The sequence below is a fragment of the Marmota flaviventris genome, chromosome 11, assembly GCF_047511675.1.
Source record: "Marmota flaviventris isolate mMarFla1 chromosome 11, mMarFla1.hap1, whole genome shotgun sequence".
NCBI lineage: Eukaryota > Metazoa > Chordata > Mammalia > Rodentia > Sciuridae > Marmota > Marmota flaviventris.
The window spans coordinates 4297001-4315356 of NC_092508.1; the positions used below are offsets into that span (position 1 = coordinate 4297001).

The 18356-nt window shown below is 53.7% G+C and overlaps 1 protein-coding gene across 7 annotated transcripts in view; it reads right to left on the reverse strand.

The window, feature by feature from the left end:
• The window catches only part of Agap1 (ArfGAP with GTPase domain, ankyrin repeat and PH domain 1), a 483685-nt gene that overhangs the window by 54438 nt on the left and 410891 nt on the right, over positions 1-18356 (reverse strand). For all 7 annotated transcript variants that reach the window (XM_027956197.2, XM_027956196.2, XM_027956198.2 and 4 more), the window contains 3 exons: positions 13534-13688; positions 11511-11601; positions 4502-4724 (listed from right to left, as the gene is read on the reverse strand). In XM_027956197.2, coding sequence (XP_027811998.1) covers positions 4502-4724; positions 11511-11601; positions 13534-13688 — 469 coding nt within the window. The remainder of the gene's footprint in view (positions 1-4501; positions 4725-11510; positions 11602-13533; positions 13689-18356) is intronic.

Below are 18356 nucleotides of genomic sequence, written 5' to 3' on the forward strand. Positions count from 1 at the left end.
AGAGCTCCTCTCAAGAGCTCTTTCATGGAATTGAAAACCCAGTTCTGCACTTCCAGGTTCCTTTGATTTCCTAGTCCAACACAGCAGGCTCCCGAGCACGCGTAAATAGGCTACCTGTGCTGAAATGCAAATAGCAACGTCCCCGCAGACCCTCCCGGGCCAGATGCCTGACACTAAGAGACAAAGATGGGAGGCGAAGGGAGAGCCACAGGGCTAAGCAGAGGGTGGCTTCTGTCCAGAGGGCTCTGCTCGGTCCCTGCAGTCAATCCAAAGGGCTTCCCCGTGAGAGGGGACGATAATACAGAATGCGGTCATGGTGTTGCATGAGGCCCCCAAACGCCACCGAGCCCTGGGGCACAGATGGGTTCACGGGGACATCTGCCCCTGTGCTGCAAAGGCCAAAGCCCCCTGCCCTAGGGGCATAAAAGGCTCATGTTCTGGGGTGACCACCTGCACCTTCCCCATTCACCTGTCCCCTCACTTGAGCAAGGTCCACCTGCTATTTTAATACCTTTACCTCTGCGGTTAGTATTCTTGCATTTGGAAGAGGAGCTCGGCCACTTGTCTCCATAGTGATAGACACTGGTGCTCTTACAGAGGGACCCTCCCTGCCCCATGGCTCCCCAGCTGCTACAAGGTGCTCATCCTGGCCACCACCCGAGCTCACACCAAAAATCCTGGCCCTAAGACTGCAACATGCCCCTGCTCAGCCCCGACAGTCCCGGCTCCTCTGCCCACTGCTACTACCTGTGCGCCGCTTAAACCTCCCATCTAAAATCAATATTTTAAGTGTGTGCTTAAATGGTATCAATAGCAATTAGAGAGGGGGAATTCTGATTCTGCCCCAGATGTAGTTAATTGTCGTCTCATCGATCTCGCCTCTGACACGAATCCTTCTCCAAATTAAACCCCCATTACAGAGGGGGACGAGGGTATCTTTTTTCCTCCTATGACAATAAATTTAATATCGAATGCACTGGACAAAATGGCAGCTGTTGCAGAATCCATCCAAAAAGATTTTTTTTTTCTCCTTCCTGGGAGTAATTAAAAGATGCTTTCCTTGACTAATGACTGTGCTGTTTAGGAATGGGAAGTCAATACTGCTTCAGCCGCCGTCAGCTTCCATTGATCATGATGCTGCTCAAGTTTGAACGGCAGTTCTCAGGGTGGCTGAGAATCATGGAACCAATTATAAGCAGTCCAGAGCTGCTTTAATAGGGGCACAGGGACAGCAGGCTGTAGGCCAGTCTCTCTGCCCAGTGCCTGCCCTCCTGGGCTGCCTGTGGGCCCAGGCAACTCCAGGTGCCGCGTTTTAGGGGACAGAGGAGAAAGGTGTGCTGTGCCTGCCCACGGTCCTCAGTCTGTGTGTGCCTGTGCCCAGGTGGGCAAGTGCCGGGGTCAGGGGGAGGGTGTCTGTGGCTTCTAGCCGCATTCCACTGTCAGGACAAGTCCAGACCAGAGCGTCTCAGGGAGCACTGCACTCTTCTCAAGCCATCAGACTCTGGGGCTTTTATTTAAATACTTATTTAAGTATATTTCCACATCCTTTTTTATTTATTCATTCATTATTTTTTATTCCTCAGGTACCAGGAACTGAGCCAGGGTCTTGCACATGCTAGGCAAGTGCCACACCATGGAGCGGCACCCAGCCTACTACAGCGTTTCTTACTAGTATCACCTCAGGACATATCAAAAGCCCCCCATCAAGCCTAGATTCTGCAGAGAGAGGGAATGGAGGGGTCGGGTGGGTACCGGGACCAGAAACCCATCCTCCCAAGGCTATGAACCCCATGCAGGGATGTAGCCAGACTTTCTGGTTTTCACCTGCACGCGGGGAAGCGCGGAGGTGGTGGAGGTGGTGGTTTCGAATCACTGCTGTACCAATGGCTGTTGTTTTGCTTTCACCGTGTTTCTAAGGCTTCCTGTGTTCCGCCAGGACCACAGCCTTCCCCGCTTCCTCCAGGTGGAACACACTCAGACACATAAATAGACCAAAGTGCCCCCACACCCGGTGCTAGTCCTGGTGCTGGTGCCCAGGCTCAAAGGCCCTCTCCGGCACCTTCCTTGGCCACCTCAACTACAGGAGGGTCCAGCCTATGGGGAAGACCTGCTGACGTGCATACCTGCAGGCTGAGCCCCCCACTCCTGCCTTAGCCCAGGCCACTGACCTCCCCAGGCACACCTCCCCTGGGAACCACCTCATATTAAGACACCGGCTCGAGCAGCCTTCATCCACTGACACGTCCCCGCAGCACACCAGCTGTAAGAGTCCCCCCTCACCTGCCAAATTCTGCCAGCCCTGGCACCCCCAGCGGGCCCAGGACGTCACCCGCCACTGCTGTCCCACCACCATTCACTGTCTCTTCCATGAGCGAGTGCTCAATGGACATTCACTGAATTTAATCAAAAACAAAACTCTCTGGGAGAATTATTAAAGGCACAAAAAATTAAAGTCAATTCTCCTGTACATTGATCTTAGCGGCGGACAGAACATAGGAAATCAAGAGCTACCTGTGGAAACGTCACGGAACCTCATTAGGGTGTCCGCGCCCTGGAGAGGAGCTGCACCTTAATACTGTAACCTCCCCCACTCTTGGTGGCACTGGGGATGGAGCCCAGGGTCTCTCATATGCTAGGCAAGTGCTCTACCACTGAGCTGAGCTACACCATCAGCCCTCTCTTTTTTTTTTTTTTCTTGTTTTGAGACAGGGTCTCCCTAAGTTGCTGAGGATGGTCTTGAACTTGTGATCCTCCTGCCTCAGTCTCCTGAGAGGCTATGATTACAGGTGTGTACCTGGCTACTGGCACTTCTCTTTAGGAAAGCCAGTGTGACCCAAGAAAAGATGGGGTTCTGTTGCAGTTGCCTCGTTAGTGAGAAAGGAAGACTTCGAGATACTTCTCTGAACTACAAGGTCTAATGTTCTGTAGATCAGGAGCTACAAATGCAAGCGCTTCATTCAAAGATACAAAGAACTATCAAATACCTGTGGTTTTCACTTAGAACTGCAAAATTAATGTGAAATATTTATCAGTTTAAAAAATAACCCACAACTTCACTTCTAATAATTTTAAATGGTTTCAAATTTTAATGGACAGAAAAACAAGCTTTTCTAATTCCTGATATTAAAAACCATGTTAATTTTTTCAAACTTATTTCAATGTTTTGTTCATTCAAACATTAAACTCAATCTAATTTCCAATTTTCAGACAGAAGTTCTTTCAATGATTAAATGCAACACGATTTGACCTTTTTAAGAATGTGCCTAGTGGACGACCCAGCTGTTTCTAACTCGGTGGTCAACAGATCAAGGCAGCTTTAACAAGACGAAGGGTTCTCTGGTTTGTTAGAAGTTACCTGTGTCTACATGGCATGGTACAACCCACATGAGAAAAGCCGCATGTCGAACCTGTGGGACTTCCAACAGTCAACCTGGCACGCCTCTGTCATTTCCGCCCTTCCTCAGAGCAGCCTCGGGGACAGCAGGACTAACAGGTGCCAGCTTCCCCCTCCACGTGAACCCAAGGTGGCACCACACCCTCCCACTGCAGTGTTGGTGACATTGGGTCTGCGGCTCTGGTGTCACCCAGCGGTCACCGACGTCTGCAGCTGAGCCATGGACTGAGCACTACTGGCCTCCGGTCCATCGCATTACCAGCAAAACAGAGCGAGGCCTCTCCTGCGGCTAAGGATGGGTGGCACCTCCTGCCTTCGTCTCACCCCACGCCTGAGCGCTGGAAACACCTCAGCCCCGCTGTCTAGGCACGAGCAAGACCCCTGCTGAGTGGCCCGGGAAGCACCTGCCGTGGACACGCTGAGGAGGCTGTCCATTCTGAGGCTGCAGACATGCCTGCTCTGAAGACGTGCTATTTCACCACCTCTGAGGGGTATTAAATATGCATGTGTCCTCTCAAAAACGGTTTGTAATAGCTGTGAATGACAAATGAGAAACTAAATGGCCTCAAAATAAATGCGTTTTTTACACTGGATAACAATTAACATTAATGAGGAGTCGCCATACATTATGCTGAACTTGGTTGATTAAATGGGTTAGAAATATATTTTAGGAAGTAAAACATATTTTCTCTTCACAAATTCACTTGTTGGTAGGAGCGGGGGTGGTTACCAATGGAGCAGGTGCTTACAAAGATACAAGAATAATAAACAAAATTAAAGAATCAAAAATTCATAATTAGTGTCAGCACAGCTTATGCCTATTAGAAATGTATTAATTAAAGTAATATATTCATAAGGTTAGAAGCTTAATGCATTTCTAAGAGGGGGACAGAAATCCCCAAGGCCTAAAAACAAACATAAAAAATTAAGTAGTTTGAATCATCCACTCTGCTTAAGACCAATTTTAAACACAGATGTTTCTGGGCTGGCCTAACTGGCATTCCTACAGGTTGCCAGGGCCACTCTGAGTGTGGCTGTCCCTCAGGTGGATCCTAGCTGTCTAACTGTGGTGTCCGCGTCTAGGCAGCGCCCTGCCCGGGTTCCTACCTCGTGGAGTCCAAGGAGGGCTTCGTCCGCCCCTGGCTGCTCTCTTCCCAGACGCTGTTGGCCAGCTCGTTCCCGATGGACGACATCACCTTGATGAGCTCAATGGGCCAGTCGTCGAGGTCCAGGGACCGGACCCGGGAGAGGTGGGTGCCCAGATTGCGGTGGATGCCAGAGCACTCGATGCACATGAGGGCTCCCAAGTTCAGACTGGCCCAGTTGGGATCTGCGGGGAGTGGAACAGACCACCATCACTTGTCCCTGCTGTCCTTAGAGTTTCAGGACCAGCTGGTCAGACTCCACGCTGGGCGGTCCCCACCCTCACATGACCCCACGGCCCCTGGCCAGTACTCAATATTGTTCTAGGTGCCTTCAAAGAAGTGACATGTTCTAAAACTCTGGCTGAAGCAGAAGCCCACGAGTTTCCTCCACAACACACAATGACACGGTCCAGCTAGAGGGCCCCTGGAGGGACGCCCTCTCCAACACTTCAACAGCCGTGCTCACTTCCAGAAGGCTGGCGTCCACAGCAGGTAGCTGCTGACAGAGGGCAGGGGGAAGCAAGCTGGGGTCATTCCCAAAGCCAGAACAGCCCTCATACCACCTCTACTAAACCAGCACAAATGTTTCGATAGGCCCGTGATGGAAGTGTTCGTGGATTTCAAAGATGAAAGAATGATGGGAAAATACACCGTTGGGATCTTTTCTAAGGGTAACACTGCGGCAACTGGACCCTCCATGCTTCACGGCTGGCAAGCTGGCACGGGGCCCTTGGGTAGTGAGGAGCCGGCTCTGTCACCCTGAGTTGCAGGGTGAATGGTAGAGGCCTCAGGCTGTGATACCGGACCAAGGTCCCATTTCTGCAGGACCACAAACCTGGTCATAGAAGGGCTTTGGGACCCCTGACCTGCATCACTCACTGTGTACAGGCCGGAGTCATCGGAAGACCCGAAACTCAGGCCCAGGGCTGGCCACAGCTAGAATCCACAGCTGATTAGCCAAGATGTTTTCAAGGACAGAAGCAAGTAAGGCTCAACTCAAGGACAGTCACTACTTCCCCAGACCACCCGAAGAGCCGGCAGAACACCAGGTGGCTGATGTCATGTGTGATTCACTGAGTACATGTCCTTTGTTCTACAAACGGCAAATGACCAGGAAGGGTCGTATATGAACTGATCAATCAGTCGGCCATTTGCTTAACATCTAGTCCACGTTCAGGAGGTGATGCCAGGGGACGGGCCAGAGCAGAGGCCTGGGCCTGAGAGGCGTCAGGTGGGAGGGGGAAACCCGTGCCCCAAATGAACAACCAAACAACAGAACAAGGAAGCGTAGATGCCGAAGAATTCAGCCACACGAGTAAACGCAGAGGTGGGCCGGACAGCAGGGGCAGGGTCGGCCGTGTAGACAAAGGTCTGGCCGGCCTTGCAGGTGCTGGGAGAAGGGGGAGGTGTGGACAACAGCCTGCACGGCCCTCCACACCCTGGCCACCTCTGCTTCTGTACCCCCCACCGTCCCCCAAACACAGGGCAGCCCATATCACCAGCCACCTTCAAAGGCCACACCCAAGGGAGTTGCCGCCATTTACTTGGCCCCTTGCTGCCGAAGACGTCCCGGTTCCCTCCTCAGATGCTGACTTCAGAGGCCGTCCTGGCCAACAGCCTCTCTGGGGCTTTCTCCCACGTCTCTGGTTGCTGTATCTTGGTCTCCTCCTGGACCTGTCCCTCCCTCAGGGCTCCCGCAGCCTGTCCATACTCTCTTCCAAGCAGACCCACTAACGTTTAGATGTGAGGTGTCCCCCAAAAGCTCATGTGTGAGAAAATGCAAGAAAGCTCAGGGGTGAAATGATCCGGTTGCGAGAGTCGCCCCTAGTCAGTGCTTAATCCCTGATAGGGATCAACTGGGTGGTGGCCGAGGGCGGGTGGCGGCTGGAGGAGGCGGTCGCTGCGGAACTGCCTCTGGAGTTTGTGTGGCCCATGGTGAGGGGCCGTTCTCTCTGCTTCCTGATCACTACGTCCTGAGCTATGGCCCCCTTCCACGCCCTTCCGCCACCATGGTCTACCTCACCTCTGGACACATCTGTGGACTGAGACCTCTGAAACCGTGACACCCAAATAAACTGTTCCTTCTTGTCAGGACTTTCAGTCACAGTGGTGAGAACACCGACTAAAACCCAGCCCACCCAACCCACGGCTCCAACGGCGACCCGCATGCTAGCTCTTACCTACAGCTGTCACCTCTTCCTCGCTCCCAAGCTAGAGCATCATCGTCACAGTCCATTTCCATCCCCGTCCTGCAGACACCCCAGTGTCACCATCTCGCCTCACAGACATACTCTGTTCCTGACCTCAGCCAGTGGCACTGGCCTTCCTGTCACTTACGCAGGATCCTGGCAACCAACCCCAGGTTTTCTGTCACTCCCATAGCTAACCACGTGCTCTCAAGCTCCCTCAAATCCAACTCTTCCTTCTCAAACCCTCGTCCTTTCCGCCGTCATGACATGGGTACAGCAGCTACGGCCTGTGTTTTCACCTTCCACCCACTGCAGACCGCTCCCCACCTGCACCCAGGAAATGTGACGAATCTGCTCATGTCACCCCAGGACTCAATATACCACCCACGGCTGCTGTCTGCCCTTTGGATCGACTTGTTCCTAGTCCTGATGAAAACTGAGCCCATTTCTCACTGGTCCCACCTGAGACGCTCAGCTCCTTGACCCACCAGTGCTCGGGGCTCCCCCGCCTGGCCGGAGCACCCTGGGCCCCGGTACAGTTCTCCTTCTCTGGCCTCAGCTGGAATACTCCTTCCCAGGACGTCCTCCTTGACCGCCCTCTGCCAGATGACTTCTGGCAGCCTGCACTCTGCCCAGGCTGACCCTGTGCCTGCTTCCCCTGCGGGAAGGTAGGTGGCAGGTGCGGTAACACCAGCTCCTCAGGGCTCTGCCTTGACGTGCGTTTGGCAGGTGACTCAGAATGGCTCCACTAAGCAGGGGAGCCCTCCAAGGGGGTCTGGGCGTGTGCGAGGTAGGCTGTGTGGGCAGGACAGGATGTACTAGGAAGTGACACAGGCTCTGGTCTGACCACAGGGCAGCGTTAGCAGGCACAAGGAGGCCCACCAGGCCTGGTGGCAGCCCACACCAGGATGGCTGGGAGATCTGCTGGGAAGGCTCAGGGCCGCACTGGGGGACCTGATCTCCTGAGAAGGCCGCAGGCTGTGGTTTGTGCTGGGCATAAGGTGGGGACAGGTCCCATTGTCACACGAGAATTCCTGAGAGGCAACTGACAGGCACAGTCCCAAGACACCCCCCAACTCGCCGGCTTCCAGCTAAGTCGGTGCTGAAGCGCATCGTCACCACACCCTTCTCACTGGCTCCTCCTGCACCGAATCCCCTTCACTTTCGCCCTGTGCCCCGTGGAAGGGCCACTGCTGAGTGCTACGGTGGACAGTTAACGCTGCCCCCAGGGCTGCTCGCCTGCACTGTACAGGAGACTCATTTGGTTGTGGGGCCCACTACACTGCTCCAGGCCCCTGTGAATTGTCTCAGGGACATAGACCAATGACAATGGTCCATATGTAGAGCGTGGCACATGGCCACCCTGCCCACCTCCCAGACTGTCCTAGTCTGGATCTAAAGGAGGATGTCTACATGGGGTGGGGGGGGTGTTTCTGGGCCTATACTCAAAGGTTTCTGTGAAGATAACAAATATGGAAGATTCAAGGGGAGCAGAGTGACCTGGAGCCCAAGCCCCTGGCCGCTGAGACCCAGTCAAGACCGAGTGCAGCAGGGACGAGGCTGCTCCGCCCCTATGACCAGGGCTGTGGAGGGTCAGCCTCACCTCTGCTCCAGTTGACATCTAAGGAAGAAATAAGAAGATCACATGATCCACCAAGAGGTGGCAGAACCAGGCACCCCTGGAGGAGCAAGAGGACACAGATGGACGTGAGCAGTTTAAACTTGGTGGTCAGCGGCTGGGTGTGGCGTGGTGGAAGAGCGCCTGCCCAGCATTGCAGAAACAGCCAGTGGTCAAGGACAACCGTTTGGAGAGGCGACGTGGGGCCAAGGCTCTGAGGACTTGGGACAATGGATGGCTCTGCCTGTGGGCAGGACCCGAGAGGCTGGTGGGGCTCCCCCTGCAAGTTTGGCTGGGTCACCTGGGAGGGAAGGGCACCCATAATGCTTAGATAGACATGGTGGCAGGATCAGCGTGGAGCAGCGCTGGCCAGGACTTGATGGGTAAGAGGACTGACAGTGCAGAAAGGCTGGGCTGCCCCACAGGGTTTGTCCTTGAATGGCTAGCTGCTGGTGAGGGCCATGTGGGGGCCCCAAGGTCTGGGATTCTATGGGCCCCCAAGGGCAGGCTTTCTGGGCATGTTCCTGGCAGGTGTCTGGCAACAGGTGCCCCAAACAGACTTCTACCACAGCTTGGACTGCACCATGTGCAACAGGCATCTTTATGGCAGGACTTCCCAGAAGCAGGGATGGGCCAAGGCCTCGACTCCCCCTTGGTGGACGCTGTTGAGCGTCCTAAATTCACTGGATCACAGAATCCCTTTTTAGGTGGTTACCCCCAAAGCTAAGGAAGTCTACTGTCCACCCTGGAAGCTGGGCTTTGGGATGTACCAACAGTGCAGACAGATGGGGCTCCTGGTGTCTAGAAGAACCACAGGAGGAGGTGGGGTTTTCCCAGCTTCAAATCCCATGCTGCACTGAAGCCCCCCGCCTCGTCCCCACTACGAGGCAGCATAGCTGAAGCGATGGGCCAGCCACTCACTGGGAGAAGCACGTGCTGTCTCTGGAGTGCAGTATCTCCTGAGGCACTCCACGCCCATCACTGCCCTCAGCTTTGCAGAACCCGGGGTGTTCCTGACCTGGGTCCAGCTGTGGTGCGATGGACATCTTCCAAGCTATTTTCTTGCCATTTCCATCAGTTTCCTCCTGAGCAGCCCAGCAGGCACCAGGGCACCCAGCCCTCCTGAACCGTGCCCATTGCGCTGAGGGGTGCTCATGATTGCTATGGTGAATGGCAGCCTGGGCACATGTTTCCCAGCCCTGCACCCAAACTGGATGATTTTACTTCAGAAGATCCTGGCCAGGGTGCTATCTATGTGCGTCCTTGATCTCAGACTCTCCAGGCTTTAAGACCTTTGAGGAAACACAGGCAGCCCCGAGCGTGGATTGAAGGATAGGTCAGGATTTGCCAATTCTGTAACCTTGCACGAATTATTCAAGCCCCCTGGACTCTTCGTCTCCCCCACTGTAAAGGGGCCCACAGTGGCACCAACTCTAAGAGTCGTGAGAATCAACGATGGCACCTGCCCAGCTCTGCCGGCTCCCGGGCCGCTCCCCCACCCAGGTGGTCTGCTGGTTCCATCCACACTGTTCCCGCAGCCTGGCAGGCACTCCCCTCCCCACCCACCCTCAGTGCTCCCACACCCCACTCCTGACCTCCAATATGTCACAGGCCATGGTCCCCACAGGCCACGGTCCCCACAGACTAGTTTCTTTTAACGGAATCCTTAGATGTATAGTGGAAACAAGGACAGAACTTCCCTAATGGACCGTCTGAAGCGTCTCAGGTTTGTGCTTCTAAGAAAGGTCTACTTTAAAAAGTTTTTGATAAAAACACACTTCAAATAACTGTTCCTGTCTTCTACCTCCGTTCCACCACCACACGTTTTGAAAGTAAAATTTTAAGATTCAAACAAAAAAAGATACTTTAAAGAAGTATCTCAAGGATCATGAAAACAGCATCCTGGTCCCCCATCGTGAGAAGTGACTCGATGTGTCCTTTCCCAGGCCTGAGACGAGTGGCCTTGCAGGGGCAGCCCAACCCTTCCCTGTGGAGACCACCCAGTCCTCCCAGTTACCCTCCTTGCCCTGGCTCTCTACCCTACTCCATGTGAAGTGGGACCCTCAGATAGACAGGCCCGTCTCCCCCGCCTGGCTTGGGGTTCACCTGTCCTGCTCTGCAGCACCGAGGACTGAAGAACAGAGACCGCAACTCTTGCCTCTGGTGCCGCACCCCACTGGCTTTGACACGGGTCCAGCTGACAGGCTGCTCTTTTCCTAAATGAGGCCAGGGTTACCCTCTGCTTGGCAGTGACCCATGCTGCATGGCCCCTTCAGCCTCCTCCACCTGCACAAACCCGACATGTCCCCAGAACTCGCTGAAACACTGACCCTGTGGCAGGTTGGCTGGCCCTAAGGAGCCTGACGCCAAGTGCCCAGCTGGCCCTTCTTGTGGGCTCACGTCTCAGTCCCTGGGCTTGGCTCCGGACACTCAGCACCAGCCCCACCACCGCGCCTGCCAGGCAGCGCTGGCCTGGCCCCAGGACCTCTGACCTTGTTTAAACTTTGAACTGAGTCTCCCCTCTTTGAAATGCTATTTAACCAAAACAAAACAAAACAAAAACAAGAACATTAACACAATTAGGAAAAAAAAAAAAAACCCAATATAAACTTCTCAGGGCTGGGACTAAAAGAGTGAACAGCCAATCCCCAGCCTCAAGGAGGTAAGCCACAAAATGCCCCTGTCAAAGGGAACACCACATTTTGGACAACAGAAAGCACGAAATACAACTGAGTCATGAAGCAGTAACTACAAGTTCTACTCGTTCAATCAAATGCTGCAGTTTGTAATGTATTTAAAATAAAAAGAATCATGATGTCAAAACCCAGAACACATACTTTTGAAATTAAAAAAAAAAAAAGTCCAGAATCTCTGGGCAGAAATGTACTCTATTTTTATGGAAAAAACCAAACAATTGGTTACTGATGTAGCAGAGGCTGCTTCCCAGACACGATGGGATGTGGGTCTGGGCCGAGTCCTTCGCAGTCCTAAGCAGGGCTCCCTGATGCTCCGGGGAATGGTGCGTGTCGGTCAGCGAGACGGTTCAGGTAAAGTCTGAACAGAACAGTGGACCTTGGTACCCGTCACCGCCCTTCCTGACAGGGACGACAGCCTGACCCTGCAGCTGGGCCCCGGGGTCCATCCCGCTCCCCTGGCGCACTCACTCTGGGTGTCGCAGTCCACGCAGTGGGAGTTCCCGCGGATGTTTCGGATGGACTGCAGGGCCATGGCCTCACTCTGGCTGGTCAGTCGGGACTGGGCGTGGAAGAAGACAGACAAAAGCAAAATATGAGAAGCCCGGGGAGACAGACACCTCCTAACACAATCAGCTTAACCATGTGCAATACAAGAGGAGGGAGATCCTCAGTTTCCTCTCTTGATGTCTTCAGGAGACAGCATGACCCAGGGAGAAAAGCTACACGTCGGGATTCACCTGTAGAGACAGACTCTGCCAAAACCAGCAAAGAGGAAAGTCCAGTGGTGTGTGTGTGACCACGAGGCCAGGGGCCCCCGGGAAGGTTGGTGTTAACGCACCTCGGCTGACACTGCACTTCTTGGCATGAAGACCCAAGAAGCAGAGGAAGCCCACCTGCTCATGAGCCGGGAGTCGGGGCTTCGTCGGCGGGGTAGACCTCACTCATGCTCACTGCTCAGACAACCCGTCCACACCATGTCATGGCTGGAGACCCACTTTCCATTTGAGGAAACCAAACTGGGACAAAGAGTGCTGGCGGGGGCACTTATTCTTAAACTACATGAAGACGTGTGACCCGTGGCGGGACAACGCAGAGTCGAGCTCTGATGTTTTGATACCATGTGTTGTCGTCTTCCACTTATCACTGAATCCCTTGTCAAGTTGCCCCAGATGCTTGGGTCGCCTCCAGCTCTGCTCTACCTGAACAGTGCTGAACGGAGCACTCTTGACACCGACTCTACGCACACATTCACCATTACCTAGTGGAGAGGAATTGCTGGTTCTACAGGTGCTAGGGAAAGGATGCCTGCAGCGGTTACAGCCTGTTTATTCAATATGCATTTAATATTATGTTTAAAACAAAAATTGATCAATTTCAAGGGACACTTGGGATAAATCTTATTTTTGTGTAAGAGTTCTTTATATTGAGGAGTGGATGAAGCCATCTCTTGACACGTTGTTTGATGTAGAATAATTTATCGTGTAACATTAAGTTATAATTTATTAACTTTGTCTAATTAGTATCTTGTATTATTGGGTTTTAATTCCCCTCAGCTAGATACCCAAGTATTGAAAGTATGTTTGACAATTCATGTTGGCATCCGAGTGTGGGAGTGTGTTGCATGTGCACACAAAGCTCACCACAAATCCCTTCCAGAATTTTCTTTAAATGCACTTGACTTTGTAGGTTGGTGGGCAATGTCCTCAGTTTCTATTTGGGCACAGTTAGAAAAATAAAATGTACTCTGAGGCTCTAAAACGTCCCAGCAAGGGGGTTTTAAACAGTCGAGGATTAAAACAGAGAAATGGAAGCAGCTCTGGATGGGAACATAATTTTAGTGTAAGGAATGTCACTGAGCAGTGGCCTAAAAAATGCACATTAAAACACTTTTTCTTTGGCTATACAACTGTAAAAAAAAAAAAAAAAGTCGCCTCTAATTATTGATTAAAACACACACCAGGCTTTAGCAACAGTTTAGAAAAGAGAACTTCTCCTCACCCAATCTCCCTCCCGCCCAGGTCTGCAGGCGCCTTCCGTGTCCACCTCTAACAAGGCCACCTCCCCACTTGGCGTGGGTTTGGACTTTGGGCATTCGTGGGAACAGAATGGTGCATCTTTTACATCTGTATTTCTTTTTCTGATTTATTCTTCCCCAGACAAAGTGTGGATGAGTAAGACCTAAGAGCCCAGGAGACTCCAGCACCCGCCATGGCCATTCAGCGTGTCCACCTGATAGAACAAAGATTCAGTGTTGGACATCCTGCCACAGGGACAGGGCCAAGCCAGGACACCAAGGCATGACGCGCGGTGAAGATGGACAGAGTGTTTTTATCTTTTCACTTATTTAGTCTTTTGCTCACAAAGAATACCTGGGTCCTTGTCATCCACCCGTCACCTGATGCTTTGTCCTCCTGGGCCAGCACTCTGGGCCTCTGCTGCTCTTTAATGATCAGAGGCCTTGATTTCGGGGGACAGCCTGCTGAGGGCTTACCTTATTCTTGCTGCTCTCGCAGGACTGTAGGCTGGCTAGGATCTGGCTCTCGATGGCTTGGACCCACGCATCTCGTTCTTCATATGTGGTGGCTTCAAAGTGCCAGGTCTGGCCAGTGAGGGACACAATGATAAACTCAAAGTTTTCTTCTTGTTCTGAAACACAGAGTGGTGGGGATGAAGAGTTTACTTTCATGAGACAGCAGCCCCTCTGCCAGTGCTCTGTCACAAAAGTGCCTCTGGGTTCAATGGCACCTGCATGGGGCTGGCAGCACACACAGGCTTGGACAACCACGGCAGCGGGGATCTGAATCCACACACCTCCGCATGCTCGAGATCGCTTCCTAAAGCCAGCAGGCTTAGCTAGGTTTCAATCGATGCTCGGGGACAGGGAAAAATGAGAACCAGCGTGTGATGTCAGTGTCTCTGTGTCGGGCACAGACCAAGCAACTTAGGAGAATAAGTTTGTGACTTACTGCTGACCATCGTATCTGTGGGAGGAAGATTAAGTTAGCGAGGCTCATCTCAGGACCGGGTTTTAGTTACTGCACAGCGCCTGCGCGCAGACGCAGCAACACCGCCAGCACTCAGGACGCCAGAGACTTCTGTCCTTCCACGGCAAGGGACCTGTCAGGGTGGAAGAAGCTTTAGTTCCTGCTATCCTCAGACCAGAGAGCAGAATTCCAGGTGACCGGAAGGGTCGAGTTGAGGCTTGCGGTCTGCCGAGGGGCACGTTCTGGGACAGGAAGAGAGCAGTCTGAGACCACATGTTGCAACACCATCTACCCCATTTTGGTCTTTGGACCAATCCCTCCACTCCCTAGGAGCATGTCCCTCCCCTGTGCAGTGGGAACCACTACAGAGCAGAGAGTCTCTCCTGGTTTAGCCAGGTGCACTGACCTGCGCTCCCAGGGCCCGGGCCCGGGCCCAGAGACCTTGGCCCTAAATTCCCAGTACCAGCCCAGCAGGGACCACTCTGGAGGAGCAGGACCAGCGACAAACCACCAGCAAGAAACGTGAAGCTGGCTCTTCAGGGGCGAGGTCCCCCTGGGTGAGCGGTCTGCAAGCGCTGGCCTGCGAACGAGCTACATGACTGCCCTTAGCCACGGGAAGAGTCCACCTTCCAGGTGGTATCCAGGCACCTTCTCTGTCATCTGCACACGGCCACTCAGTGGCTCGTGTCTAGGGCACAGAGCTCCCACCTGCTGGGTTCCTGGCTCCTCTAGCCCGGCTTCCGAGGCCCTCCTGCCAGCCTTGGCCTCAGCAGCTCTCAAGGCCCTTCCGTGCCACATGCCCAGGAGCATTGGCCATGAGGACACTTATCCCAACTCCTGCCTCCTGTCTCCAAGGCCACAGCAACCGTCTCCAGTCACCTTCCCTCCTTCCTTTTAGTCTCAGGAGAAATGCAGCTCCCCTCTGGTGGCTGAGAGACCCCTCCTCCCAATCCCATTGATGCTGGCAAGCCCCACTTCTGTGGGGCTCAGGCAGTGTCCAGGAAGAGGAAATCATGCCACGTTCATATGACATCCTTACATATTCTGTAAAGAATCGTGTCATGCTTTGTGTAAATAGCCTCATGGCTCTTGCAGAATTTAACTGCCCACCGGGCTGGACCTAAACCTGTGGGTCTTGCACCCAACAGCACCTGGAGGGTGGGGCTGTGGGCACGCGCATTTGCAAACCCTTTGGTGTCTACAGAGTGCCCACCCTCAGGGAGTGAAAGTGACCTCGGTCAGGAGGGCCCAGCCACCCCCCGCCTCTCCAAGGCCTGTGACTCCCCTAAAGGTGAGGAGGCGCTGCAGAGGGCCTGATCTAGGGCCACACTGGTGCCGAGGGAGGCCAGGTTGTGACACAAAGCCCTGGGCTCTGGCTGGCTGCCCTCATCCCCGCTGCTGAAGCTGACACCAGAGAGGGGACGGAGCGCAGCAGGAAACACAGGGGCCCCCGGGCGGCGAGTTTCGTTGCTCCCAGAGCCTCTCAGGCTCCTGACGATGGACAGCCAGTGACCAGTACTCTAAGAGACCCAGTGGGAGCTCTAGTGCCATCCCCTGCCCTTAAGCTCAGAGAACAAGCGACCCCTGTGTTCATGCAGAAGCAGAACCTCCACCTGCCTTAGAAAGGGGTCTGCAGCCCCTCCCCCACCCCAGGAAGGCCCTGGACACTGGGGCACTTGTTGGGTTTTCATTAAAAAAAAAAAAATCACTGACTTTCAAACAGGCTTCTCCCTGGCTGACCTGCAATTACACCTTGCAATTACAGGCTGAGCCAATGCATCTGTGGATCTTAAAAGGTCCAGCCTCCTGATCCATGGGCTTTTATGTCCTAATACTATGAATTATAACCTTTCTGCACAGATTCTTATAAGACAGTACCCCAATTCATGTATTTTATGCCAACTTATAGGAAACTGACAGGGCAGGAAAGAATTACAACACATGCAGATTGACCGTAAGTGAACTTGGTAACTTATGGGTAGAAGTGAAGAGATCTACTAGCAGCCTCGCACTCGTGAAATTCAAATGCACACATAAAAGCCCCCTCTGATCAGGATCTACTGGATTATCTAGTGAAAACAATTACAACCATTAGCTTCCTAGTTAGGACTCCTGCTCACTGGTCTTCCAGAAACCTTTCACATTCGGACTTCCAGCTAGAATTGTGAGCTACATTCACTGGAGCTAAAGGCAGAGAGCTACTTGGCGTGGGAGACCGAGCTGCTCTGCAAATGCCCCTGTGTGGTAGGGACAGGCACAGGCATATACACAGATAAAGGACACAAAGTGACAAAAACCACAGTGGGGATCTGGGCACAGTGCCACAGAAGCATCTCCATTTTGGGCCCCGTTCTGAAGAGCAGTTACTTCCAACGCTCTCAGTATTCCACGCAAAGACAAAACTTCCACATGAAGTCACTAAGGTACAGTCCGGCTTGGCTCTATTCATCAGGCATGCACAAGGGATCTACTTAAGGGAACCAAGTGGCCACCGGACCTCAGCCCGTTCCCTGCAAACCCCACATGTGCTCCCCGTGGCTCTATTCTGGCGTCCGACTCCTTACACGTATGTTCTACCACGCATCTCTACTTACATCTCCCATGTCAGTGAACACCTGTGCCTCTCCCTCCAGCGCCGGGTCCTTTCCTCTGCTCTGCCTCTCTGCCTTCTTTACCTGGCCCTGGGACATTCTCAGGGAACGAGATTCAGTAAAGATTTCCTCACTTGACCCCCGACTCGACAGCCCTTCCTGTGGCTGCCCTGACCCGTGCCTGGGACACCCAGGCCACAGGAGTCCTTCGCGCTCTTGCTCCACCCTCGGCAGATGCCTCCACACCCCTGGGAGAATCAAAGCCGCCGGGCACCCAGCCCTCGGCCACCCTCCTCGGGAAGCCTCGCTGCACAGCCAGTACATGGCAGCGCTGGGTCTCTCTGCCTGTCTCTCTGCAGTGTGTGGCATTGCTGGTGGTGACCACCAGGGCGACTCTCCTGAGTGCTCACCTGGATGAGGAAGGCCCTGCCTGGAGGAACGGAAGGCAGGCGAATTGGGCTGGGGTCAGCCACTCACTGGAGGATTCTGTGGCAGGATGAAGGAGGCAGGGGCCCGCGTAGTGGGCTGTTACCTGTCTCACCTTGACCAACACTTTAATCAACACTGTGGCTGAAGACACAAGGCCATTTTGTCCAAATGTGAAAGGCAGGAAATCGAGAAGGACAGTAAAGCCCCAAGTGAATCAACCTACCACGTGAGGCTCCTGGCACAAGCCAGCCGGGCTGTGCTGCCCACCAAGAGGGGCGCAGTCCTGCCCTCCATCCTTGTGGAGGCCGGTGAGAACCACCAGGACACAGGCTTCCTAGGAAAGGCCCATTCTGAAAGGGCAGCCAGGAGAAGGCCCAGGCGATCCCGCAGGGCACAACCAAGCTTCCTCCCAATGAGGAGCCCATTCTGCAGGCCCCCAGAGTCAACTCACCTGGGACCAGAGGATAACTAGACCTGGAACAGCACAGGCCACTGAAAAGATGAGGAACCGATGGGGACAGCAGCCACAACCCACGGCACCAACACCTTCGGGGTAGAGGGTGTCGCAACAGTAAGTTCAGTGGTCACTGCAGTCACCGTGTGATCATGATTGGTCTGTGGTACAGATGACGCATGCACAAAGGCCCTATGGCCCTGTCTGCCCACCAACCTCTCCAGTCTGAGGGGCAGCATACATGTAGGAAAATACGATGGATTATTCTGTTTGTTCTAACTGAACATCTCAGCCCAGCCCTGGAGACAGAAGATGTCTGGTTTGTCCATAGAGGGACCAACAACAGGTCCCAAAGAGGCCACAGTGCCCCTGACTCCTAGTGCTGTGTTGCTGATACTCCAGGCTGAGTTGTGCTGTGGACCACTGGGCTCCCTGGAGAGGAGTCCAGTCCACTCGGCGGGAGCCCGGGGCAGGCAGATGGAAGCCTATGCCCAGACTGTGCAGGGCGTGACCCTGCACCTGAGATCTTCAACAGGAGCCAGCTGGGCACCTCGCTTCCCAAGAGGGACTGAACCCTGGGTGCAGAGCCCCACGAGGCCCCTGGCATCCCTGCGCGGAAGCCCTATACTGAGGTCTCGTGGTTAAGGGAGGCTGAGGAGTGACTGCCCACGGTTGGGGGTTCAGACACGACGTATACCGGCCCTGTGATTTTCTCTGCCTACCAAGATAAAACACCAGAACACGGATCAGAGAGCCACTGCTGGTTCAGGCCGTGAGTTGCACACGGCTTCCCTGAAGGGGTGAGCTGCTTCCTTGAGGTGAATCTGCAGCAGGGAATACAAACACAAAGGAACAC